This window comes from Triplophysa rosa, linkage group LG20 (assembly GCF_024868665.1).
Source record: "Triplophysa rosa linkage group LG20, Trosa_1v2, whole genome shotgun sequence".
Taxonomy (NCBI): Eukaryota; Metazoa; Chordata; class Actinopteri; order Cypriniformes; family Nemacheilidae; genus Triplophysa; species Triplophysa rosa.
The window spans coordinates 14,197,412-14,218,889 of NC_079909.1; the positions used below are offsets into that span (position 1 = coordinate 14,197,412).

The window sequence follows — 21,478 nt, forward strand, 5'->3', positions numbered from 1 at the left end:
ACCAGACTGGACCTCTCGTTGCGTTTTGCCGCGTCCCACAGTTTAGAAGCTGTCTATCTTCATTGAACGCCTCAAAGCAACTGTTTCAAATTGCGCTTAAGTGGTTTAAAAGCCTGTACACGAATAAGAGCGTGATTACATAATGTAACGCTAGACAAAGGATGTCAAAACAAACGGATGCTGCGTTAATTGCGATAAATATTTTCTCACGCGTTAATTTGAAAAAATGAATCGCATGCGTTAACGCGTTAACGTTGACAGCCCTAATATATATATATATTTTTTTTCTTTTGCAAAACTTCTTTTGCTAATATATGTGGCATTGAATTGACTTCATACCTGCTCCAACACCAAAGAAATGTGATAAAATAACTTTTAAACAACCAATCCACACAGATTCACACCCAGAGCTGCACTAAACTGGCCGGATTCACTTCTCACAACCTGAGGGGTAAAGCCCTGTCATTCAGTGACCCAACAGGGAGGGACAGTAGCAGATGAGGGAAGTATGGACAGAAAGGGATGAAATTCTTTCGGCTCCACAGGAAGCACAAGTCTCTTTGGCATGCAGAGAATATGTGTGGAGTCAATGGGGGGCAAGATCTGTTTGCTTATAAGCATTCTTCCAAATATATTTCTCTGTGTTCATCAGAACATAGAAATTTATACAGATTTGGAACAACTCGAAGGTGAGTAAATGATGATCGAATTTTCATTTTTGGGTGAAGTATCCCTTTAAGTCGAAGCCTATTTTGTGGCGTTTTTTTAAACTATGCACTTGACAGAAGTTATTTTGCACTTGGATACTTACTTGGAATATTTAAAATAAATTAGGATAAAAACATCAGCATCAAAGCCTTGATCAATGTTGATCAAATACCAAAAAAAGGAAGATCAAATAATGTATTATACATTATACACTTTCCTTCACATTGCTCCCCAATGGTATGACTCATTGAATGTTTTGGCTGAAACCTGCCTTTGAGACCCACATGTATCCTGTCTGAACTTTGGCGAGTGGGGCGTTTTAACCATCTGGCGATCACAAATCGTAGCGGCTTGCAGGTGTACAGAAAAGCCTGAACAGTGATGCTATCGACAGTGAGGAAGGATTTACGAAGCCTTTTTCCAAAGCCTATCCTACTTTAACATTTGGGTAAAGCTGAACTGGGATTAATCCTGTATTTCCCATGCTCATGATGAGTGAAGTCTGGAAACAAGGAAGTTGAACCCAGCACAGTGTTGCAGACAGAATCCAAAACATGCCGAGATTCTTGGGCTGAATCTCAAATGTGTCTTTCAGCAAGGTCGTAAACCACAGTTATGAGTCAGAAATGTAACACTAGTCCTGTGAACCATTCAATTGTTTTAAGCACGAAAGCGTTTCCCTGGTATGACTGAAGTATTTGTTTGTCAGTGTGGGTATGACTGAGTGTGTGTGTGAGAGAAAGTACACCGTTATTGACACAAAATACTTTGGGCACGTTGACATGTGCGGCAGTGTGCCATGCAGGGCATACTCGTGACATACTCCATCTACACCTCCACCAAATGCATTTACATAACTTTTGTGTAAATATTTGTGTGCAGCTTTTATGACCTCATTAATAGAGACTACAAAAACTATTTGACTAGGTGGAATATTTGTACTTACAAAAGTCATTAGTTAGAGCTTTGAATCTTTTAAAATGATCATAAATTGTAACTCTCATTTTATAAATGCTAACCACTGCAACTAAAATGTGCACTGATGACGGATGCTAAATAAATGCACTTTTTTAATGAACAGCCGTGAAATAAATAAGAATGTCTTGCCACATTCGCTTAGCTGATGGGGAGTCATGCAAGAGTCGCCCATTTTAAAAGGTAAACTAGCACAACACCCATATTTCAAATGTCATTCAATCATATATAGTTGTGAACGGAGTACTGATATTTCATATCACATCAGACACAAGATTTAGATTCAGGAAATCTGGAGAAGACCAACAGCAACATGCAGCCCTGTGCTCTGGAACACATGACAACATGAAGTCTTGTGATAATGAGAAAGGTCACAGCTTCTGACGTCAAAGATCCCTGCACAGCAGCCTATCTCTACAATTACATTGGAAATAAAGACGTTTGAAAACTGTATCCTGAGGAAACTGTGTAGGGTTCATTAGCAGACATTCTGCATTGACTATTTGTGAATATAGAGCATTTTGCAAGATGTACACAACTCCAGAAGCACTTCCTGTTTCAGTTTAAACAAACACACATTAAACAAACGTTAGAGCAAAATACAAACAACAGAACATTTAGAACTGAATCAAAATGTCAAACAAATATCCTAATTACATTACTTTATCATATATATGAAATAAAATAAAATCGTAAATAAATAAAAACTGAAATAGGAACTGCTTCTGGACCAGTATTGTATACATCTTCTAAAATGGTCTATACATTAAGAACTATAAAACAAGGATTTCTTTCAATTATGCTATCATTTAAACAGCAGCAAACAGCATTTTATAGCCTGTAAAAGACCTATTCTTTAAGCCTGAAAGTACACAATTAAATTCAATACAATAAATGTTTCATGGCTCATTTCTGTTTACATAATACATTTCGCCAAACATAAGCAGTTGCTCATACGCATATTAAGCAAAAGCAATATGTATCAACTGGGGGTGTGACAGTAAGTATCGACAATAACTTGAATGATATTCAAAACCCTGATTAGCAATATCATGTTAATTCTATACAAAAAAGCTTAGCTTGAAGATGATGACAAGCTCTTTTTCCGCCTACCTTCACTCATATGTTGAATATGATTCGTTGGCCAAAAACACAAAATCAACCAAATTAAAGAAATTTAACGGATAGCGTTATACAAAAAAATTCAATATATATATTGTGACGAGCGTCCCGAGCGCATATCAGCGTTGCCCTGGAAACGCACGAGGAGCACCTGTCTTCCCTCATCTCGGGCTGATCGGGCACAGCTGCAAGCGATCAGCTCGAGCTCGCCAGAAGAGAGGAGAACCCTCTCCAGGAAGGAGCCGAAACTAACGCTGTGATTTTTCCTCTTCCCATAGAAAGCAGTGTGTGACCCGATCAACGCCGCCACGAGCACCGCATGGACACCCCGCAGGGGATATTGGAGAGAGCACCACACCGAGAGGAAGCCGGCCACCACTGGGACTTTTGTTTGGGTTTTCACGTTTGCTGGTGTTGTGTGAATAAATCCACCCTTCGGGGATTGTTTACTGAGCTCTCCTTGTCGAGTTATCCTTCCACCCTGCTACAATATCGTGATTTGTTATCATGGCTACAATAATCGTGAAGTGAAAATCTGATGTGACAGTCCTTCTATCAACATGATCATTGTACTGATTCAATATTTTATTAGATTATGCATAACTGAAGAAGTCACAAGCAGTTCTGTTTCCTGCGTTGTTGTTAGTCAGCATGTACAGCTGGGATTCTATTTCCTTATGGAAACAATTTCAATGAATTCTAGATAATAAGTAACCTATGTTCTAACCAATGAACCTCACAGTTTCATGTGCCTAAGTACCAAAGTATTCGAACAAACGGGACCATTAGCCACTTTCTCATAGGGACAAAGACAACAGGGAGTCATTCTGAATATGTTTCAAATAGGCACAAAACTATGTATATATTGATTTGTAATGCTATTTTAGTAGATTAATTTATGTGCTCATTCTCTGAATAACCAGTCTAAACATGTTGATATAGAGACATAAGGACTAATCACTTTGATGTGTACCTGCAAATATATTAAGTTTTTTACATCTACTGTTCATATGTCATGTATATTAATCAGATTGCTTTACTCCCAGCTGCTTTTAGGCTAGTTCAACAATGAAAAACACATCAACAAGTGGGTTATTTTCACAAACAAATAATAGTTGAATTTCTTACCATTACTTTTTTCTTGTGTAGTCTGTTTTATAATTACATTTCTTAATATTTAACGAACATAACGCCAGCATTCCCTTGTTGACTCACATGAACAGAAGGCTATCTGTTTAACTGCGAGATGCAGCTTGGGTTATAATAGTAACGTATGTCAACCAATCACATTTTAAAGGAGGAGCACACGTTCAACTTCTGACCAATTGTAGTATAGCTGTGGGCGGGTCTTTGATAACAACACATTACTGATACAGCGCGGTATGCAGATAGTTCAAGGCGTTTTGTTTGATTCAACTCAATTTTATTTATATAGCGCTTTTCACAATGTGCATTGTTCCAAAGCAGCTTTACAGGAGAAAATAAGAAAAACTGAAAAACACAATAAAGGTCAAACACAGCACAGTGCATGGTGTGTTTATTTAGCATATTTTGCATTAAGTGAATGCTTGGCTGAAAAGATGTGTCTTTAATCTAGATTTAAATTGGGAGAGTGTGTCTGACCCTCGAATAGTATCGGGAAGGCTATTCCAGAGTTTAGGTGCTACGTATGAGAAAGCTCTAGCACCTATGATGGATTTAGTAGGTGTTAGCAAAAATCTGCAGTTTTGAGATTTTAGAGAGCGTGATGGGTTGTAGTGTGGTAGAAGCTCTGTTATGTTTGTTACGGGACAAAATTTGACCCGTAGCCTATGCATGACATCATTGCGTCGTATTTGCGTTTAATCTCTAAACGGTTACATACAATTACTGTACAGTGTTTTAATATTTTAACACAACTAAATGCACAATAAAGCCTCTCATTCTCATTTAGCCTATCTACCGTTTTTGTTTTCAGACATAAATGAATAAAATAGTTGGCTACGCTTCCGTCTGGTTAACAAACTATGTGCATATGCACAGACAAACAACATTCATGTTGCTATGCGCTTTTCTGTCAAGAAATTTGATAAATACCGCAACACTGCTTTGTGCGCCTTCTGTGTGTGCTTGCGTGCGAGTGTGTGTGAGGGAGCTTGTGAGTGACATTCAGAAACAAAAAGCCGCATTTACATGTGATTAGATGACAGGTGTCGGTATATCATTCAAGTGTCGTGATCACATTACGTGCTGCTGCTGCTTCAATCAGTGGTTAGATCAGCGGAGCAGTCAAACGGGACATGGGAAGTCACCTACGGGACACATCAGGCAGGCTCAATACACGGGATGTCCCGGCTGACACGGGACAGTTGGCAACCCTATTTTCAACATTCTTGTGAGGCCTGTCATCGATCACGTAAAATGTGATGTCAACCTTACAGTATTTTAACGCCAATGTATTTTAAATATAACGTAAAAGGTATTAACTGGTTTATTTGGATGATCTTCACAATTTCAAATTAGATGGCAAAATGCCCCTAGCAGGCCAATGGCCGATTAGCAAAACGGCGGATTGTTTCTGATGGGCCATAAAATGCATTGTTTAGTTTATAGTGACACCTTGCGGCAATCTGGTCTGAATTTCTATTATGTACATTTGTTTGCAGTGAGAGATAATATAAAATCAGAATCAGAAAGAGCTTTATTTCCAAGTATGTTTGCACATACAAGGAATTTGTTTTGGTGACAGGAGCATCCAGTACACAGAAACAGCAACAACAGTACACAGAGACACAATAGAATACAGTACACATATGATTGAAATTATTTCAATTTTATCACAGATGATAAAATCATGGGCGTGTTTATCATTTTGGGGGCCCTAAGCAAAGTCAGGACCTGAGGCCCCCCACACATTGCCTAACATTTTTGTTTGAATTGCACAGCAGTATTGAGTACATGGAATTAATGAGACATATATACATACAAATATAAACTGGATTTATTTTACGTTGAACCACTAACAGCACAAAATTCTCTACAGTTGTTATAAGAATAAACGTTCTTGGTTTTGGGATGAAAAAGTGTCCTTTGTTTTATTCAGAATAATACAGAATGCATTTAGCTACAGTATAAGAAAGTAAAAGGTGCAAGATTCTTCTTTTCTTCATGCTTCTTTTCACAACATTGTTTTGCTATATTCGTAACATTAGTATTAGATTTATTTTCTTTTGCTTTCTTTCGTTTTTGAGCACCGCTTTACTGAAGTCCGAGTGTCTAAATCAAGCGTCAAATGATTTTACCGTTTGTAGCCACTAGGAGGCCCCCAAGCTTGCGGGGCCCTACGCATTTGCGTGGTTTGCGTGGTGGTTAACAACGCTACTGTAAAAAATAGTTTGGGTAAGTGAAAACATTATTGAATGTACGTACGCAGTAGAAGCACGTAAACCCGGAACACTTGTAGGCTATTATTTTCGAGGCGTTTATCTGTCGAGGCATCGTTTATCAGTCGAGTTGTTATAGTCACCTTATTGTGACTTTGTTGCCAAAGGGAAAATCTTGTAATATATTTTAAGTAATGGGACACATGAGAATCTGTTGCATACATGTCAAATTGTATGTTTGCTTGACTGTGTTTTATTTTATTTATTTTATTTTTTTGACTGCACGTTAACCTTCTTGAGTTATTAGTTTTCTGATTTGTTGTTCTTATTTGTTCCTAATTCGGTTGTTCGTGATTCGCAGGAAGAAAATGTAACTTAATTGCGAAAGAAAATGTAGGAAGAAATTGTAATGGCGAAAAAGCATTAACATTTTATTAACATTACAGTCAACAATGCCGTATTGATATGATTATTAAATGCACTTGAAAAACAAACGATCCGTATGCAGCAGAAATATTATTAAAAACATTAAGCTACCCCAAAAAATATAAAATAAATATATAAATAAAATATGTAAAGATTAAAACAAATATTTTATTTACAATATATTTCCCCCACAAAGTTATTTGTGTCAAAGTCAATGGGATGGGACTCAAACGACTCCTATCAACAGGAGGAGCTCTCGCCTCAGATAGCAGCATTATTAATAGTGGACTGACTACAAACCGGGGGGTCGCTTGCTCCTCACTCTCTCTCTCCTGGGCTGGCTCATGATATACCGTCCGTTATAAAAGCCCAACGAGAGGAAAACACGAGAATCTGTATTGCTGGAATCGCTGAGGTGCACGGCTCACACCGCACAGGGGTAAGTGTGCATTATTCTCACTTCTAGTGTATGTATCTGGGGGAGCTCTGAATAGAGGGGCTCCAAGAATGCTTCTGTTGATACACACCGTAATGTGACTAGAGTTTTAATAGCGAGACCTAGAGGAGTTGAAGAGTTGTGCGTGCCGATATCACATTTGAGCTCTGAAGTCACTGCAGTCCAACAAGTTGCACATGGTTTGCAATGACCTCCGGTTTTCATCTGGATAACGGGACGCACGCGACCAACTTCATAGTCATGAAGCATAAACAGAGAAATGCATTTACTTGGGAAGGATGTTGATGCTTTTCCTTACCTGTCTTTTTTGTCTGACTTAGTGTGATTTAAAAAGCCTATATGTGTAATTGGAAATATATGTATATACAGCTACATGCGTTCATATATTTCAGTAGTTAGAGCATTGTTCTAGCAACGTGAAGGTCATGAGTTCGAGTCAGGGAACACATTAACAACAATGAAAAAAGTTTTGAGCGCACAGACTCTCTTCCAAATACATATCATGTAACATTATAGACTGAACTGAAATAGTGGCATTGTATTTATTAATAGATACTGAGATTCCTTAACCACGTCTATCATAATAAACATAGTAATTTGTGGCTACCATGGTTTAACTTGTATAGTTTTTGTCCCTAGTTATTTTTTGCAAGGGATATCAAAGCAGAATATTGTCTATATACACATACAGTCGGTAGACAATAATAGAGTTGATAAAATATAAATTATTTATGAGGACAGAAAGCAAGAGAGGGCTAGAGTATGTCAGGTCATATATCATTTAGGCATACTATACATAATCCAATACACATTTATTTTAAAAAGCAGTTGGATAACCACACAATCAGTATGAAGTATTATGATGTCATGATGTAATAAATAACGTGTTTTGTTACTGGAAACAAGATGTATGAACACAGGATGTGTGGTGATATCACATATATGATGCTAACTAAAAATAAACAGTTAAACTTCATATTACCCATACAGCATGTTTATCACATGGTCATTTTATTTACACTTTTGTGTAAAATGAGATATGGTTTAATAATAATGTTTTACACTAGTTTGTGTAATGGAAGAGTTTGTCTGAACACAGTCTCTCTCTCTCTCTCTCTCTCTCTCTCTCTCTCTCTCTCTCTCTCTCTTTCTGTTCGCCAAATCCAAAGTGTTTTATTTCCATTTATTTTAAAATTATACCTCCTTTTACCTTTTTTTTTGTCATTCCTTCAGACACAACACACCACACAGACACTTACCGTTAATCTGTGTGCAAAAAAAAGAAAAAAAAAAGGGAGATGAAGTTTTCTTTTTACAACTTGCTAAGTGCTTCCCAGACATACTGTGTTTGTGAGCCTTTTGTTGATCATGCGACCAACTGATTTGTATGCAACAATAGTAAAGTAGTTTTCGGTGTAACAACAGCAGAATTATAATGCTCAGAGTAGCATCAGGTTTTGTGGACTCAAGAATGTGACGTTTAAAATCTTTCTGAAATGGTTTTGTTGCTCAGAAAAACGAATTAGTCCAAATAGAATCATTTAACTTTTTGTGTTGTAGTGGCCAAACACATGCTGCATCCTGAACAGAATGCAAACCCATGAAATATAAATTTATATAATATGGTCAACATGTTATACTAACAACTTTCAGTCACAGAATATTAATTAAGATCTAATTTTCCCGTTTATGAGAACTGTAGAATTGCATCCACACAAGCACACGTGACTATACAGGAAAAGGATTTCTTGTGCAAAAACAGGATGCCACTCCACATCCAGAAGCTGGGCAATTCCGTGAAAAAAAAGTTTTTACCAATGGTTTTTACTTTGGTAACAGCACATATATTAACATTTGGTGGTTCAAATACCCATGTGAGGTCTCTCTTCAAATTTGTAAAGCATTTGTTTTATTTTTAGTGCATGTTTTTTCATAGTCAGTTATGACATTTTCAGGATTGTCACATCCATAACGCTTCATATTCCTCATAAATGGACACATGAAAATTAAAATAACTATTTTATGTTCTATAAAGAGGCATCCCTTCTCCATTAATTGAGTATTATTGCTTTAGGATTGTGCATTTTATTTCACAGAAATCCTACAAAGTTTGTCATCTCCCAAAAAACGCGTCCTTTTTTGTCACATCCATAACGCATGTTTATTTCCCTTTTTTAAACTAGAAAATTTGTTCATAGACTGACATTTTTTTTATGTTTAGACTCTATCAACAAGGGTTTAGTAAAATATAAACAGATGGTTCAATATATTTGTAACAAATTCATTCTCTGATCATTTTCATGTCACGTCCATAACGCAAAATGTCACGTCCATAACGTTGGAATTGCCCAGCTATTGTTTTTTATTCATTTCAAATAGGGTGAATTCAGGTTAATTGGGTCGTTTTTTTGACATTGAGAATTGGCAAAAAGTGCCAATCAGTCTGAATTCACCCTGTTTCTTTTGTAAAAGGAAATATGTGTGAAATGCAAAAAATAATGATTATTTTCAAACAATTAATATAGTTATAGTTATCTCTGCTAATTAAACTGGCACAGGAGAAAATGTTTTAACATAGAACAAAAAAACATTTCAAGCTAAATGCAGTCAATCTCTTTTTAGGGGGGCGTGAACAAAGATTGTCAGTAATAATCTTAATCCTAATCTGTTTGAGGATGTACACCCTCTGCCTGGGGAGTAGGTCTCACTCGGGTCCAGTGTGTCTCAGACGACAACAAAGATCGCTGGTTACCTGCGTTTCCTTCTCTGAAACTGACAGTTGTGTTCTGATGCCATGAATCGGGAAGGGGTTTGGGTTTTGTTGACGGCTTTCTTCACCTGTTTGCTTTTCCTTTGTGTTTTGGCACTGCTGTGTTTCTTTACCTGCAGAATAGCTTCAAGAATACTGCCTGTTGGAGCCCCATTGCATTTTTGACACAGCTTTCGGCTAGGCCTCAAGTCATGGTAAAAGTCTCATAGTCACAGCAGAACTCTTAGAATGGGTATCTTAGATTAGATTAAACAAAGTGCAATACAAATATCTTAGCAATGTAAATTGGGAAATTCATGTTGTGGGAAATTTATACAAGTGGACATTTTTTACTGTTTTGGAACTCACAAGATTTATGGTTTATGTAACTATAAATGGGTGACATGATAAGTACAGAGCTGTAAAATGAATCTGGATTGCATATCTCGGGTAGTTCTCGGGGTAGAATTGGATAAATGTTTGAGTTCATATTAAAATGAATGACTGTTGATTGCAGACTTTGGTACAGTTTGCAAATCTGAACCTCTGAAACTACTGGAGGTGTTTTTCAAAAAGAGAAACAACCATCATATTAAAGAGTTGTCGTTTTCGTTTCTTGGAGTATCTCACTTCAAAACTGCGTGGGAAGTACAAGACGTGATAAAACACTAACCACGCATTCATTCAGCATTTAATCAGATATAAATATTTCATTGCATTACATGACCAGCATCTGGTCCCTTATCTGGTTTTGCAAATGCAGATATTAAGTCCTCAAGGCTGCAATGTGAGCAATGCATAGATTGATAAAGCACATGTCTTTGATGCTTTGATGACTGATGTTTTCTGCACAATGACTAAAATCTCCATAGGAGTCGTGTGTGCGAAACCGTGCGGTCTGTGCCTCTGAACAGAAGTGTCCAGTTAATCAGCTTTGTCATGCCTATTAAAGCACCGTGTGCATTGGCACTCAATCCCATTAAAGTGACCTTGACTAAAAAGTAGAAAGACTGTGGTTTAATACTAATGCAGTCGTACCACGTTTTCAGGTGTAAACTTGTAGTTAGCTGGGTGAATTAATGTGCAAAGTGCAAATGTGACACCAAATGGTTTACAGTGATGAAATTTTAGCGACGTACACTTCTAGCTGCTTTTGCATAGGATGCACAGTGCCTTTGAAGGCCATTTTGAAGGGGGAACAATAATGGCAATTATGTTCCAAGCTTCATACAGAAATTCACTGAATAGTATTCTGAATGATCGTTACACCTTCTGAAGCTCTTACTGTGAAAGATAAAGCCTCGGAAGAGAATGATGTGTAGGGACGGTTATGTCTGAATAGATCGCATCTTACGATGGATATCATCAAACACATTATTTACGTCTGCAAAATAGTATTAGGGAAAATGGTTATTTTACATCGAAACACATGAAACTTTATCTATAATAAAGAAAAGGAAGCTAAACTTTACAGCTTTTCCTATCTTTTCTCATTGCAGATTTTAGAACCGTCTGACTGCCCTGGAACGTGAGAGTTTTCCTGCAGATGAACAATACAATGAAGGTTGCAGTACTCCTTATCCTAGGTTGCCTGTTGTGGGAAGGCTCGGGGTTTCCAGGTCAGTTTATGCCGTTTGTATATGCATTGAGAAGCTTACCATTTCAATGGGTTACATATGCATGGAGACCTGAGAGTTTTCTCAGTTTCATGACAAAGATTTTTTTAATATAATTTGAAATGATATGCATCATAAATAATATACCGCACATCTCAGGCCAGTAAAAAGCTAACCCTCTTTTTTGACCTAGTGAATAGAAATAAACTCATTTGAAATCTATGTTAGCTTTTATAAGAAGATTGAACCTTTGAATCAGGTGGCCTCAAATATGTCTATTCTGATTGTGAGTTGAAGGAGATTTTAAAACAATTTAGTTGTACTGACTATTTCACTGAACATCGTTGTTTTGTTATCCACAATGCTGTCCCAGTAATGACGGCAGAGATTACATGCTCATAATCTCTAAATGGAGACTTCACTCTAAGGTCATCATTATCTTGGTTACCAGGAGTGTCTTTGCTGCCTTTGTGTCATAACATGTGGACAAAAGTGTAATTATGTTTTCCTACGCCTTGTAGAGCAAGAGAAGAACCCTGTTTTCTGGAAAGAATGGGCCCAGCGTACGCTGAAAAACGCCTTGACCCTCCAAGAGCTCAACAAGAACGTTGCTAAGAATCTCATCCTGTTTCTTGGTGATGGTAGGTCTTGGCATGTTCTGTGTGGGTCTTTAACAAGATATTTCTGGTTTCAGCACAGACACTACGTTAAAGAAACGAGTTGTTCCAAATCTGTATAAATGTCTTTGTTCTGATGAACACAGAGAAATATATTTGGAAGAATGCTTGTTAGCAAACAGTTCTTGGCCACCATTGACTACCATAGTAGGATTTTTTGTACATTTCTTTGTTCTGTTGAACACAAAAGAAGATATTTTGAAGAATGTAGGAAAGCAAACAGTTCTGGGGCACTTTTGACTACCATTGCATTTTTTCCTACTGTGGTAATCAATGGTGGCCAAGAACTGGCTATAGGTCCTCCAATAGAACACCTATATACCGCTACATTTCATACACTGGACTTTTAAGACCTGAGGTTTGGTGGTACATGCAGACTGTGACTCAATACATTTAAGTAAAACATAATGTTGATGAAATACGTCTCAAACATGCCACTCTCGGTTTTGTGTACTGTAGGAATGGGTGTTCCAACAGTGACAGCAGCACGGATTTTAAAGGGTCAACTGAATGGCCAGAGCGGTGAGGAAACTCAACTGGAGATGGATAAATTTCCCTATGTTGCCCTCTCTAAGGTACATCCCACATGCTGTAATCCCATCATGCCTTTCTTTTGTGTCCATAATCCATGCATCCGCACAACAGTCTGCCCAGAGCCACAGGAACGGATTCAAAACATAGTTTAATTCCTCTAGCAACCACAGTTCTGGGGTCACGATTGTCATAGTTAAACACTTCACTGATCTGTGAGGCATTATAAAAATGATTACCTGAAAGGTAGTCAATTATTGTCTTGTAGTTTGCAACAAAACGATTATAAGTTTATGCCGTGAACCTCGCATACTTTTAAGAATTAAGCGTTTAGTCGTTCTTGATGAATTAACCGTTGTAAACGTCTCCCGGAAATCCTGTGAAATTCAACCAATCAGATGACGACTTCGAACATGCTGAAGTGTTTCCAGAAAAGTGTGCCTTATGCATCAGACGTTTAGCCAACGGTCATGGGACTAGGTTTTGGCTAAACTTGCCATAGTAAAGGGATAGTTCACCCAAAAATAACAATTCTTTCATCATTTATTTATCCTCATGTCGTTCAAAACCTGTATATGACTCTTTCTTCTGTGGAACATAAAAGAAAATATTTTGAGAAATGCCTCCGTGGTTTTGTGTCCATACAATGAGGATCAATGTTGTTTGGTTACCAACATTCTTCAAAATATCTTCTTTTGTGTTCTGCAGTAGAACGAAAGTCATACATGTTTAGAATAACATGAGGCTGCGTAATTGAGGAAATCATTTTAATAACACATTTTCTTTCAGACGTATAACACCAACGCTCAAGTACCAGACAGTGCAGGCACCGCCACGGCGTTCATGTGCGGCGTCAAGGCCAATGAGGGCACGGTTGGAGTGAGCGCAGCATCTGTGAGATCTCAGTGTAACACCACTCGGGGGAACGAGGTCACCTCTATTCTCAAATGGGCCAAAGATGCAGGTGAGCTGACATCCTCACACGCGACGGGTGTATATCTCATCCGTACCTCGACTTTCTGCCTTGGTCCATGGCAGTTAGAATATAGATGGGATATTTGTCTCTGGGCAAACTTTTTTCCGTTAAGAATTTATTAACTTGTTTTTGCATGAGAGAAACAAAGGTGACCCAGTGAAAAAAGAAACGGGTTTAGCGGATAAAGTATTGAGAAAAGTAGAGAAACACAGCCTTATCTGAAGAACAGGAATAAATTGAGAGTGACAGTTTGAATGATGAGACAGGCGAACAGCTTCCTCATATTTTATTCTCTTATAGAAAATAAAAACAAATGGTGCGTTTTAGAAGATGGAGGTGCTCAGCTGAAGTTAGAGGTGAATGAATGCAGTCAAGTGGAATTTGTAACAGGTCTGTAAGGATGGACGACTTGACGTCCATAAACCTTTTATGATTCCAGCTGGAAGTTTTTAAAAGACCAAAACGTCCAGTCATTGTCAGAGTGCTGTCCTTGTTAATATATTTATTAATTTGTATTTATTTTATTTTATTAATAAATAAGAATAACTAAATCGATATTAATTCATTAAATAATAATTAAATTAGCATGTATTATTTATACATTGAATACATTTGATACTTTTTTATAATAAAAAAATTAAATAATTAAAAACAATCTAATAATAAAAAATATTTTTAGATTTGAAATAAAAAATAAAATGATTTTAAAATAAAAAATGCTAGTAATAAATACATTTACATGAAATATGTTTATGTCTCTGACTAAAATGTGTTGCAATTTTTTAATATATGTTAATACAAATTCTTAAAGTTTTTTTATTTTGTGATGATAGATAAATAACATTATATTTGGCAAAAACATTTTATGACAAGTTTTACCATATTCCCCCGGGTTATCCTCCTTCCTAACCTTGCACCCAGGTAAGGATAACCGAGTCCTGATCCAGATCAACAAATCTTACCTTATTGTGTGTAAGACAGTGTGATTTCGTCCCAAAAGGAACAATTAACAGTTTTTACGTGTACTTTTATGTGTTTCCCCAGGTAAATCAGTGGGAATTGTAACAACAACACGCGTGAATCACGCCACACCCAGCGCAGCATATGCCCACTGTGTAGATCGTGACTGGTATTCAGATGGGGACATGCCACCTGAGGCAGTGCAGAGCGGCTGCAAAGATATCGCCAGACAACTTTTCGAAAACATCCCAGACATAAACGCAAGTTGTTAATTAATGGTTGTTATTTTTTGTTTGCCGAGTGCAACCTTGTAAATGAAAGTGTTCCATACAGGATTTTTTTTCTAATTTGGAACACCTCCTGTTTTGGTTTGGCAGGTGATTATGGGAGGTGGACGGAAAAGCATGTACCCCAAAAACACACCAGACATGGAGTACCCGGCTGAGAAGAAACACAACGGTACACGCAAAGACGGCAGAAACCTTGTGGAGGAATGGACTGACAGAGTGAAGGATAAGGTGAAGGATGAAAGCGTTCCATCTTCTCGCTTACAATGTCACATTCAATTCCACTCTACACAAACGCTTCTATATTACGCCTGTGCTGACAAATCACTTTTTTCATTTTCTCTCTGTGTTTGCATGCCTCTGGTACTAGTATATTTGATGATATGATGCCTTGTTTATTGACCTCACTGTACCTGATCCAATCCCCCCAGCAAGCTTTACAGCTGCGCAGTTGATAACAAATAAAGAAAATGTGTACTTGTTTTGAGACCGCATTACTTGGATTCATGATGAATCATAACAAAGCAATGTCCGGTGGTTTTTCTGTTGTTAACAAAAAATGAAGAAATAAACAGAGGGCCTTTTCTTTTCATTTGTCTAAACAGAAAGGAGAATATGTTTGGAACAAGAAGAAACTCCTTTCTCTCAACCCAAATAACGTGGATTATCTGTTAGGTGGGTTTTATAAACATGCTGGTCAAATTACTGTCTTCAGATGTTTTGTTTTACTTGTATTTGAATGTGTCATGTTGAAACTGTACTGCAGGTTTGTTTGAGCCAGCGGATATGGCCTACGAACTTGAGAGAAACGAAGAAACCGACCCTTCACTCACCGAGATGGTGGATATAGCCATCAAGATCCTCAAGAAAAATGAGCGGGGGTTCTTCTTGCTTGTGGAAGGTATGAATGTTGCATAAATCAAGATTTAATCTTCATTTGCCACATGCATGACAACTGACCGTGTGGTCCTCTAACAGGTGGACGAATTGACCACGGACACCACGAGGGAAAAGCAAAGCAGGCACTGTATGAAGCTGTGGAGATGGACCGAGCCATCACTCGAGCTGGTCTCCTCACCAGCGTTTATGAAACGATGACCGTAGTCACGGCCGATCACTCTCACGTCTTCAGTTTCGGAGGATACACGCTCCGAGGGAACTCAATCTTCGGTAGGTAATGAAGTCTGGAGGCTTAATTGTGGGTTTATGGTCCAGACTCAGAGCTTTAAATGACTTTTTTGCAGGATTGGCGCCTATGGTAAGCGATGTTGACCAGAAGCCCTTTACATCCATTCTGTATGGAAATGGTCCTGGGTTCAAGGTGGTTAATGGCGTAAGAGAAAATGTCTCAACAGTGGACTACAGTAAGTAATTGCTGGCTTGTCGCTTCGCTTATCATGCTTTCTGCCTCTGGAGTTTCTTTCTAGCTACTTGGAATGCTTGGATTTCTGTTGACCACTTTCTGTTCGTTTGGTTTTTGCTTTTAAAATGTTTATACTTTGGGGAGCATATAGCATACTGTAAGGGCATGCACATATTAGAATGAGGCGCATTCAATTTACTCTTTAGCGCTCTCTTTCTTTGTTGCTACCCTGTCGCTGTTTTGACTTGTGAATTAAATCTATACGATACAGCATAATATATCCTAGTATTGACTTTCTTCTGCCCTTAGAGCAAAGTAACTATCAGGCGCAGTCCGCCGTTCCTTTGCGCATGGAGACTCATGGAGGTGAAGACGTAGCCATTTTCTCCAAAGGTCCCATGGCTCATCTTCTTCATGGAGTCCAGGAACAGCATTACATTCCTCACGTCATGGCATATGCAGCCTGCATTGGCCAAAACAAAGACCACTGCCGTACAAAATCTGGTTCTGCCCCATCTCTCAAACACATCTCGCCTATGCTGGCTGTTCTTCTCACAGTAACTTGGATTCTGTGTTGACCCATTTTCTCTTTTTAATCTATCACCATTCCATTATCCTAACTGATTTCTTCAAATGGAGTTTATCATGTTTTATAATATTTGATTTGTTTTCAAAACATTTCTTACCAGTCTATAAACATTGGGGCCAGTGCTCGGGCATTATGAATCGTGTAATATGATTTTTTTTGAGATTTTAATGGGAAACGAAAGTAAAATGTGAACTATTTTCATATGTGGCATTTAGTTTTACGATCTTACAATACACAGTTTTAAATGTAGAGACGTGGTTTGCAAAGTCATGTGAGCAATTTCACATTCATCTGGTATTTTCACATTCTGGCATTTAGAAGACGCTTTTATCCAAAGCTACTTAGCAAAGCCGTGAAATGATTCATCAGGAGGCAACAATATAAGAAGTGCTAAAAACAAAGTTTCAACAGCCCCTTTCACACATACAACCCCAGGTTTTTTTTTTGTTACCTTGTTTTCTAAACAGCTTTACATTTACATTTACACATTTGGCAGACGCTTTTATCCAAAGCGACTTACATTGCTTTATCCTATACATTTATACAAAGGCATGTGCAATCCCTGGGATCGAACCCACAACCTTGCGTTGTTAACGCAATGCTCTTACCACTGAGCTACAGGAAAGCCAAAACATTACTGATTGCACGTCTGCATGCATTCCACATTACAGAGAATTACTGGCATCTGGCACTGATGTGTGAATGGTAGTAAAATGGGGAAAAGGGGAAATCTTTTTCATGTGTAAATTGCAGTTGGTACATTTACCGGAAAGGGAAAATTTATTGCAGATTGCATGTATGAAAGGGGCTTATTTTAATTGGATCGTCTGCATGTCAAAGATCATCTTTGTGCACTTCATCTGTTCTGGGTAGTATGCACACTGCTGTATCAAGACAGTATAACATGAAAAAGTTAGGTGTAATGTCACACCCTAGTAGCTCACGTAGCTTTGCGTTCGATGTGCGTGTTTTTAACTGGTAAATTGTTAGTTTCAGCTGCAGTACGTCTCTTAAATGGGTCCCTGGTGGATGTTAGAATGTTCTCGCAAAGTTTATGATACACATATTTGTTTAGATGTTCATCAAACGACTGAACTCGATCATTAAAATCGGATGCTTTCCAGAAGATGCATTCCAAACAACGCTGTGCTAACTGGCTATTGATTTTGTTACTTGAAAGTTATAAAGTGTGAGCTTGGCCTTTTGTTTCTATGATTAAATAACTAAATAAAAGTAAACACTTTGCGCCACAGACTGTGTTTGTTACTGAACACAGAAATCACTTGTATTCCCATAATACCTTGCCTTTATACATTGTTACCCATCAGTTAGCATCTTTTGTATTTTTCCTAAATGCAAATCTACCTCACTGTTATGTGATATTCTACTCTAGTGAAATCCCCAATAGTCCCAGGCAGACATTATTTCACAGGCACGGTTCACCCAAAATTGAAAATTCTGTCTGAATTTAGTCACCCTTAAGTTGTTCCAAACCTGTATAAATTGGAAAAATGATTGCAGCATGTGCTCTGTTGAACACAAAAGATATTTTGAGTAATTTAGGAAAGCAAACTGTTTGACTACCATTTTAGTCTTTCCTAGTCAATGATGCCCCAGAACTGTCAGTTGCTAACATTCTTGCAAATATCTTTGTGTACAACCGAACAAATACATTTATACAGGTTTGGAACAACTTAGGGGTGAGTCATTTATGACAGAATTTTCATTTTTGGGTGAACTATCCCCTTAATGTACATTTTATTCCCCTACGAAGAACAATTCATGGCCAGCGAGACTTAGATGTTTTATTTTCTTGAAGGACTGTTTGCTTTTACAAGTGCATACACATTTTTTTTACACCGTATGAAAAGTTAAAATGATCTTTATTGATGTTTAAATTGGAAGTGCTTGCTTCTTGGAAGTGCTGTGTCCTACTTGATCGTCCGAATTACAGTTGAGTATGTGCAATTGTTGCGTTTATATCTGTAGTGTTCCATGAGCTTCTCAGTGAATGTAATTCAGTCGATTCAATGCTAATCACTGTGGTTTTTATGTTGTAGTTTGTTTACTTTGTTTACCCGAATTTCTTTTCGTTTGGACCTGAATTGAAACGTGCTGAAAGAACAGACATTGCAAGTCTCGAGATAAGGAAACCATTCACAATAAAGAGAAAGAGAGAGTGGGGAGAAACAGTTGCACGTGTCATTTTTCATTCACTGTAGTACACACAGTAAAATACACACAGCTCAGACAGCATAAATGGCCCTCTAGGAGCATTGTGGGAAAAGAATATGGCTCATGTTGACATTACGACATAAGAAACTGGCTGATAATATAGAAAGGAATGTTACAAAACTACACAGCCATGTAGAGGTTATTTTATCACTTTTCAACCACAGTGCTCTGGTGTGTTTCTAAAAAACAGTGTTTAAGCCTTTTATATGAGTAAAGCTGGTTGACTTAAAGGGACAGTTCACCCGAATATAATTTTTGTAATTTATTTTTTTCAAAGCTTGTATATGACACTTTCTTTTGTGGAACAAAAAAGAAGATATGAGAAATGTCTCAGTGGTTTTGTGTCCATACAATGGAAGTTAATTGGGGACCATGTTGTTTGTTTACCAACATTCTTAAATATATTTTCTTTTGTGTTCCACAGGAAAAAATAAAGTCATACAGGTTAGTTATAACATGATGGTGAGTGAGCGAATAAGTGAAAGAATTTTCATTGTGGGTGAACTATGCCTTTAAAATATCATGAAGTAGAGAAAGCAAGAATCAGAAATGATACACATTTATGTGTTCACATTCTCTTCCTTCTTTCACGGCCAAATGATCATTCTCAGTAAAGTCCCAGGGTGCGACGGGAAAAAGATCTCACCAGCCAAATTTTTTTTTTGCCAGTTTGCTTTAATGAGCGAATGTGATATTCGTATTAAATGTCACCCGAGACACCACCTCAATGGAGAGGGATACATCGGTCCCCAAATTGATCTTCTTTTCACTTTTCTGACCTCTGCATTAATACCTGTCGCCCTTTCCTTTCATTTATCATCATCCACCCATTTTGCATTACACTACAAATTGCCAGGGACACCCATCCCCCATCTCCTATCTCCAAGGCTATTGGTTTTTATATCCATCATCCAATGCTGCTTATATCACCCTGACATTCAAATGCCAGAGCCGTTCATTTCCATAGACTGAGAGAGTTAGTGTCCTTCAGGCCTTCAGAAAGTGTTGATAAGTTGTGAAGTCAGCGTGGGGGGATGTGTGGAGGGTGGTGTATCCCGCGTCGTGCGTGAAGAAGAACGCGTTACTCTAAAATAGCAATAAGTCGAGAGCGCTTCAGCAAGAGGCAGTTACAGATGACCCTGAAGACAATTTGACCGTATCATGAAAGCCTCTTTGAAGCGGTTGTGATTGACATCCTCAGAGGAAGTCTTTATCTGTCAGAGCTTGAAATGAGGGCACCGCCTGACAACTTGCCAGTGCATGGCACCAGTGACTCGCCTTATCTGCCTCTGGCTTTCTCTCTCTGCTTATTTTTAATGTGTGATTTTATCAGGGGTTAAGCGCAGAAATCTGACCACGCCCCTTTAAAACCCACCACCATTATACACTAACAACAGACAATGGAAAGTCATAGAGAACATGAGTTGATGTCTCACTTATATGTAGCTATAGTATATTACTTTTTAGTCTTTACATTTTTTGTAAATATCTGTTTACACTATATTTTTATTTTCATGCTTTTTTCTAATCTTTTAATTTTACTTCTTGATTTTGCACTATACGAAGCACTATAAATTGTTATTTTTTGTTTTCAGTTTTAGCGTTGTTTTATTAATATTATGAATTAGCTTTATTTTTATTGGCCTATTTTTAGTAAATTTCCGTTTAAATGTATTTATTATAGGGCTGTCAAACGATTGATCGCGATTAATCACATAGAGAATAAAAGTTTATGTTTACATAATATATGTATGTGTACTGTGCATATTAATTTTGTATATATAAACACAAAAACATAAACATAGATTTTTAATATATATTTAGGAAATATTTACATGTCTTTGTTTATATTTACAAATTTTGTATTTACAAAAATGTATTTACAAAAACATTTATTATTTTTTCTTAAATGTATGCATGTATGTGTATGTTTTTATAAATACAAAATTAATATGCCCAGTGCACAGACATACATTATGTAAACACAAACTTTTATTTTGTATTAATCGTTTGACAGCCCTATGTTCACACAAAAATGTTCCAAAACCACACGTTTCACATGTGATATTCATATGTCTTTTCCGTAACATTTCAAATTTTCATTTAGTTTCTGCTTTTCAAATGTTTAGGCTGATGTTTTATTTGAATGTTTTAATAGTATTAGTAAACTATCATAACCTTGCACTATATTTATCTTATATATAAACTGTAAACTATTGAGAATGTTATTTGGAAAAAGACAAACGTGAGAAGTTGAGTTACCCTGCAGCACGACAAGGACAATTGCCTCTGACAACTAATTGTCTATCAATTTAGTTTATCGTCTCCAATAATGTCTTTCTTTCTCTAATTTCTTTTGTGAACTACACATTAGACATTAACGGCAAATAATCAGCGCTTATGGAGATCAATGCGTCCAGCTGCAGGCCCTGTTGCCCTCCTCTC

The 21,478-nt window shown here is 37.4% G+C and overlaps 1 protein-coding gene across 1 annotated transcript; it reads left to right on the forward strand.

Annotated features, from left to right (window-relative positions):
• Positions 1–6,899: 6,899 nt before the first annotated feature.
• On the forward strand, positions 6,900–18,981 carry alpl (alkaline phosphatase, biomineralization associated). Its single transcript, XM_057361926.1, has 12 exons — positions 6,900–7,032; positions 11,299–11,418; positions 11,937–12,056; positions 12,552–12,667; positions 13,413–13,587; positions 14,644–14,819; positions 14,937–15,077; positions 15,452–15,521; positions 15,613–15,747; positions 15,825–16,016; positions 16,091–16,210; positions 16,519–18,981. Exons 2-12 carry the CDS (start codon positions 11,346–11,348, stop codon positions 16,785–16,787), a joined length of 1,587 nt encoding a protein of 528 aa, XP_057217909.1. The 5' UTR covers positions 6,900–7,032; positions 11,299–11,345; the 3' UTR covers positions 16,788–18,981.
• The last annotated feature ends 2,497 nt before the right edge of the window (positions 18,982–21,478 follow it).

Excerpts from the sequence above, each read along its gene's own strand:
- alpl (XM_057361926.1), top strand. The coding sequence starts at position 11,346 with ATGAACAATACAATGAAGGTTGCAGTACTCCTTATCCTAGGTTGCCTG. Across the intron at positions 15,522-15,612 it reads TAACGTGGATTATCTGTTAG|GTTTGTTTGAGCCAGCGGAT; the intron begins GTGGGTTTTATA and ends ACTGTACTGCAG. Across the intron at positions 15,748-15,824 it reads GTTCTTCTTGCTTGTGGAAG|GTGGACGAATTGACCACGGA; the intron begins GTATGAATGTTG and ends GTCCTCTAACAG.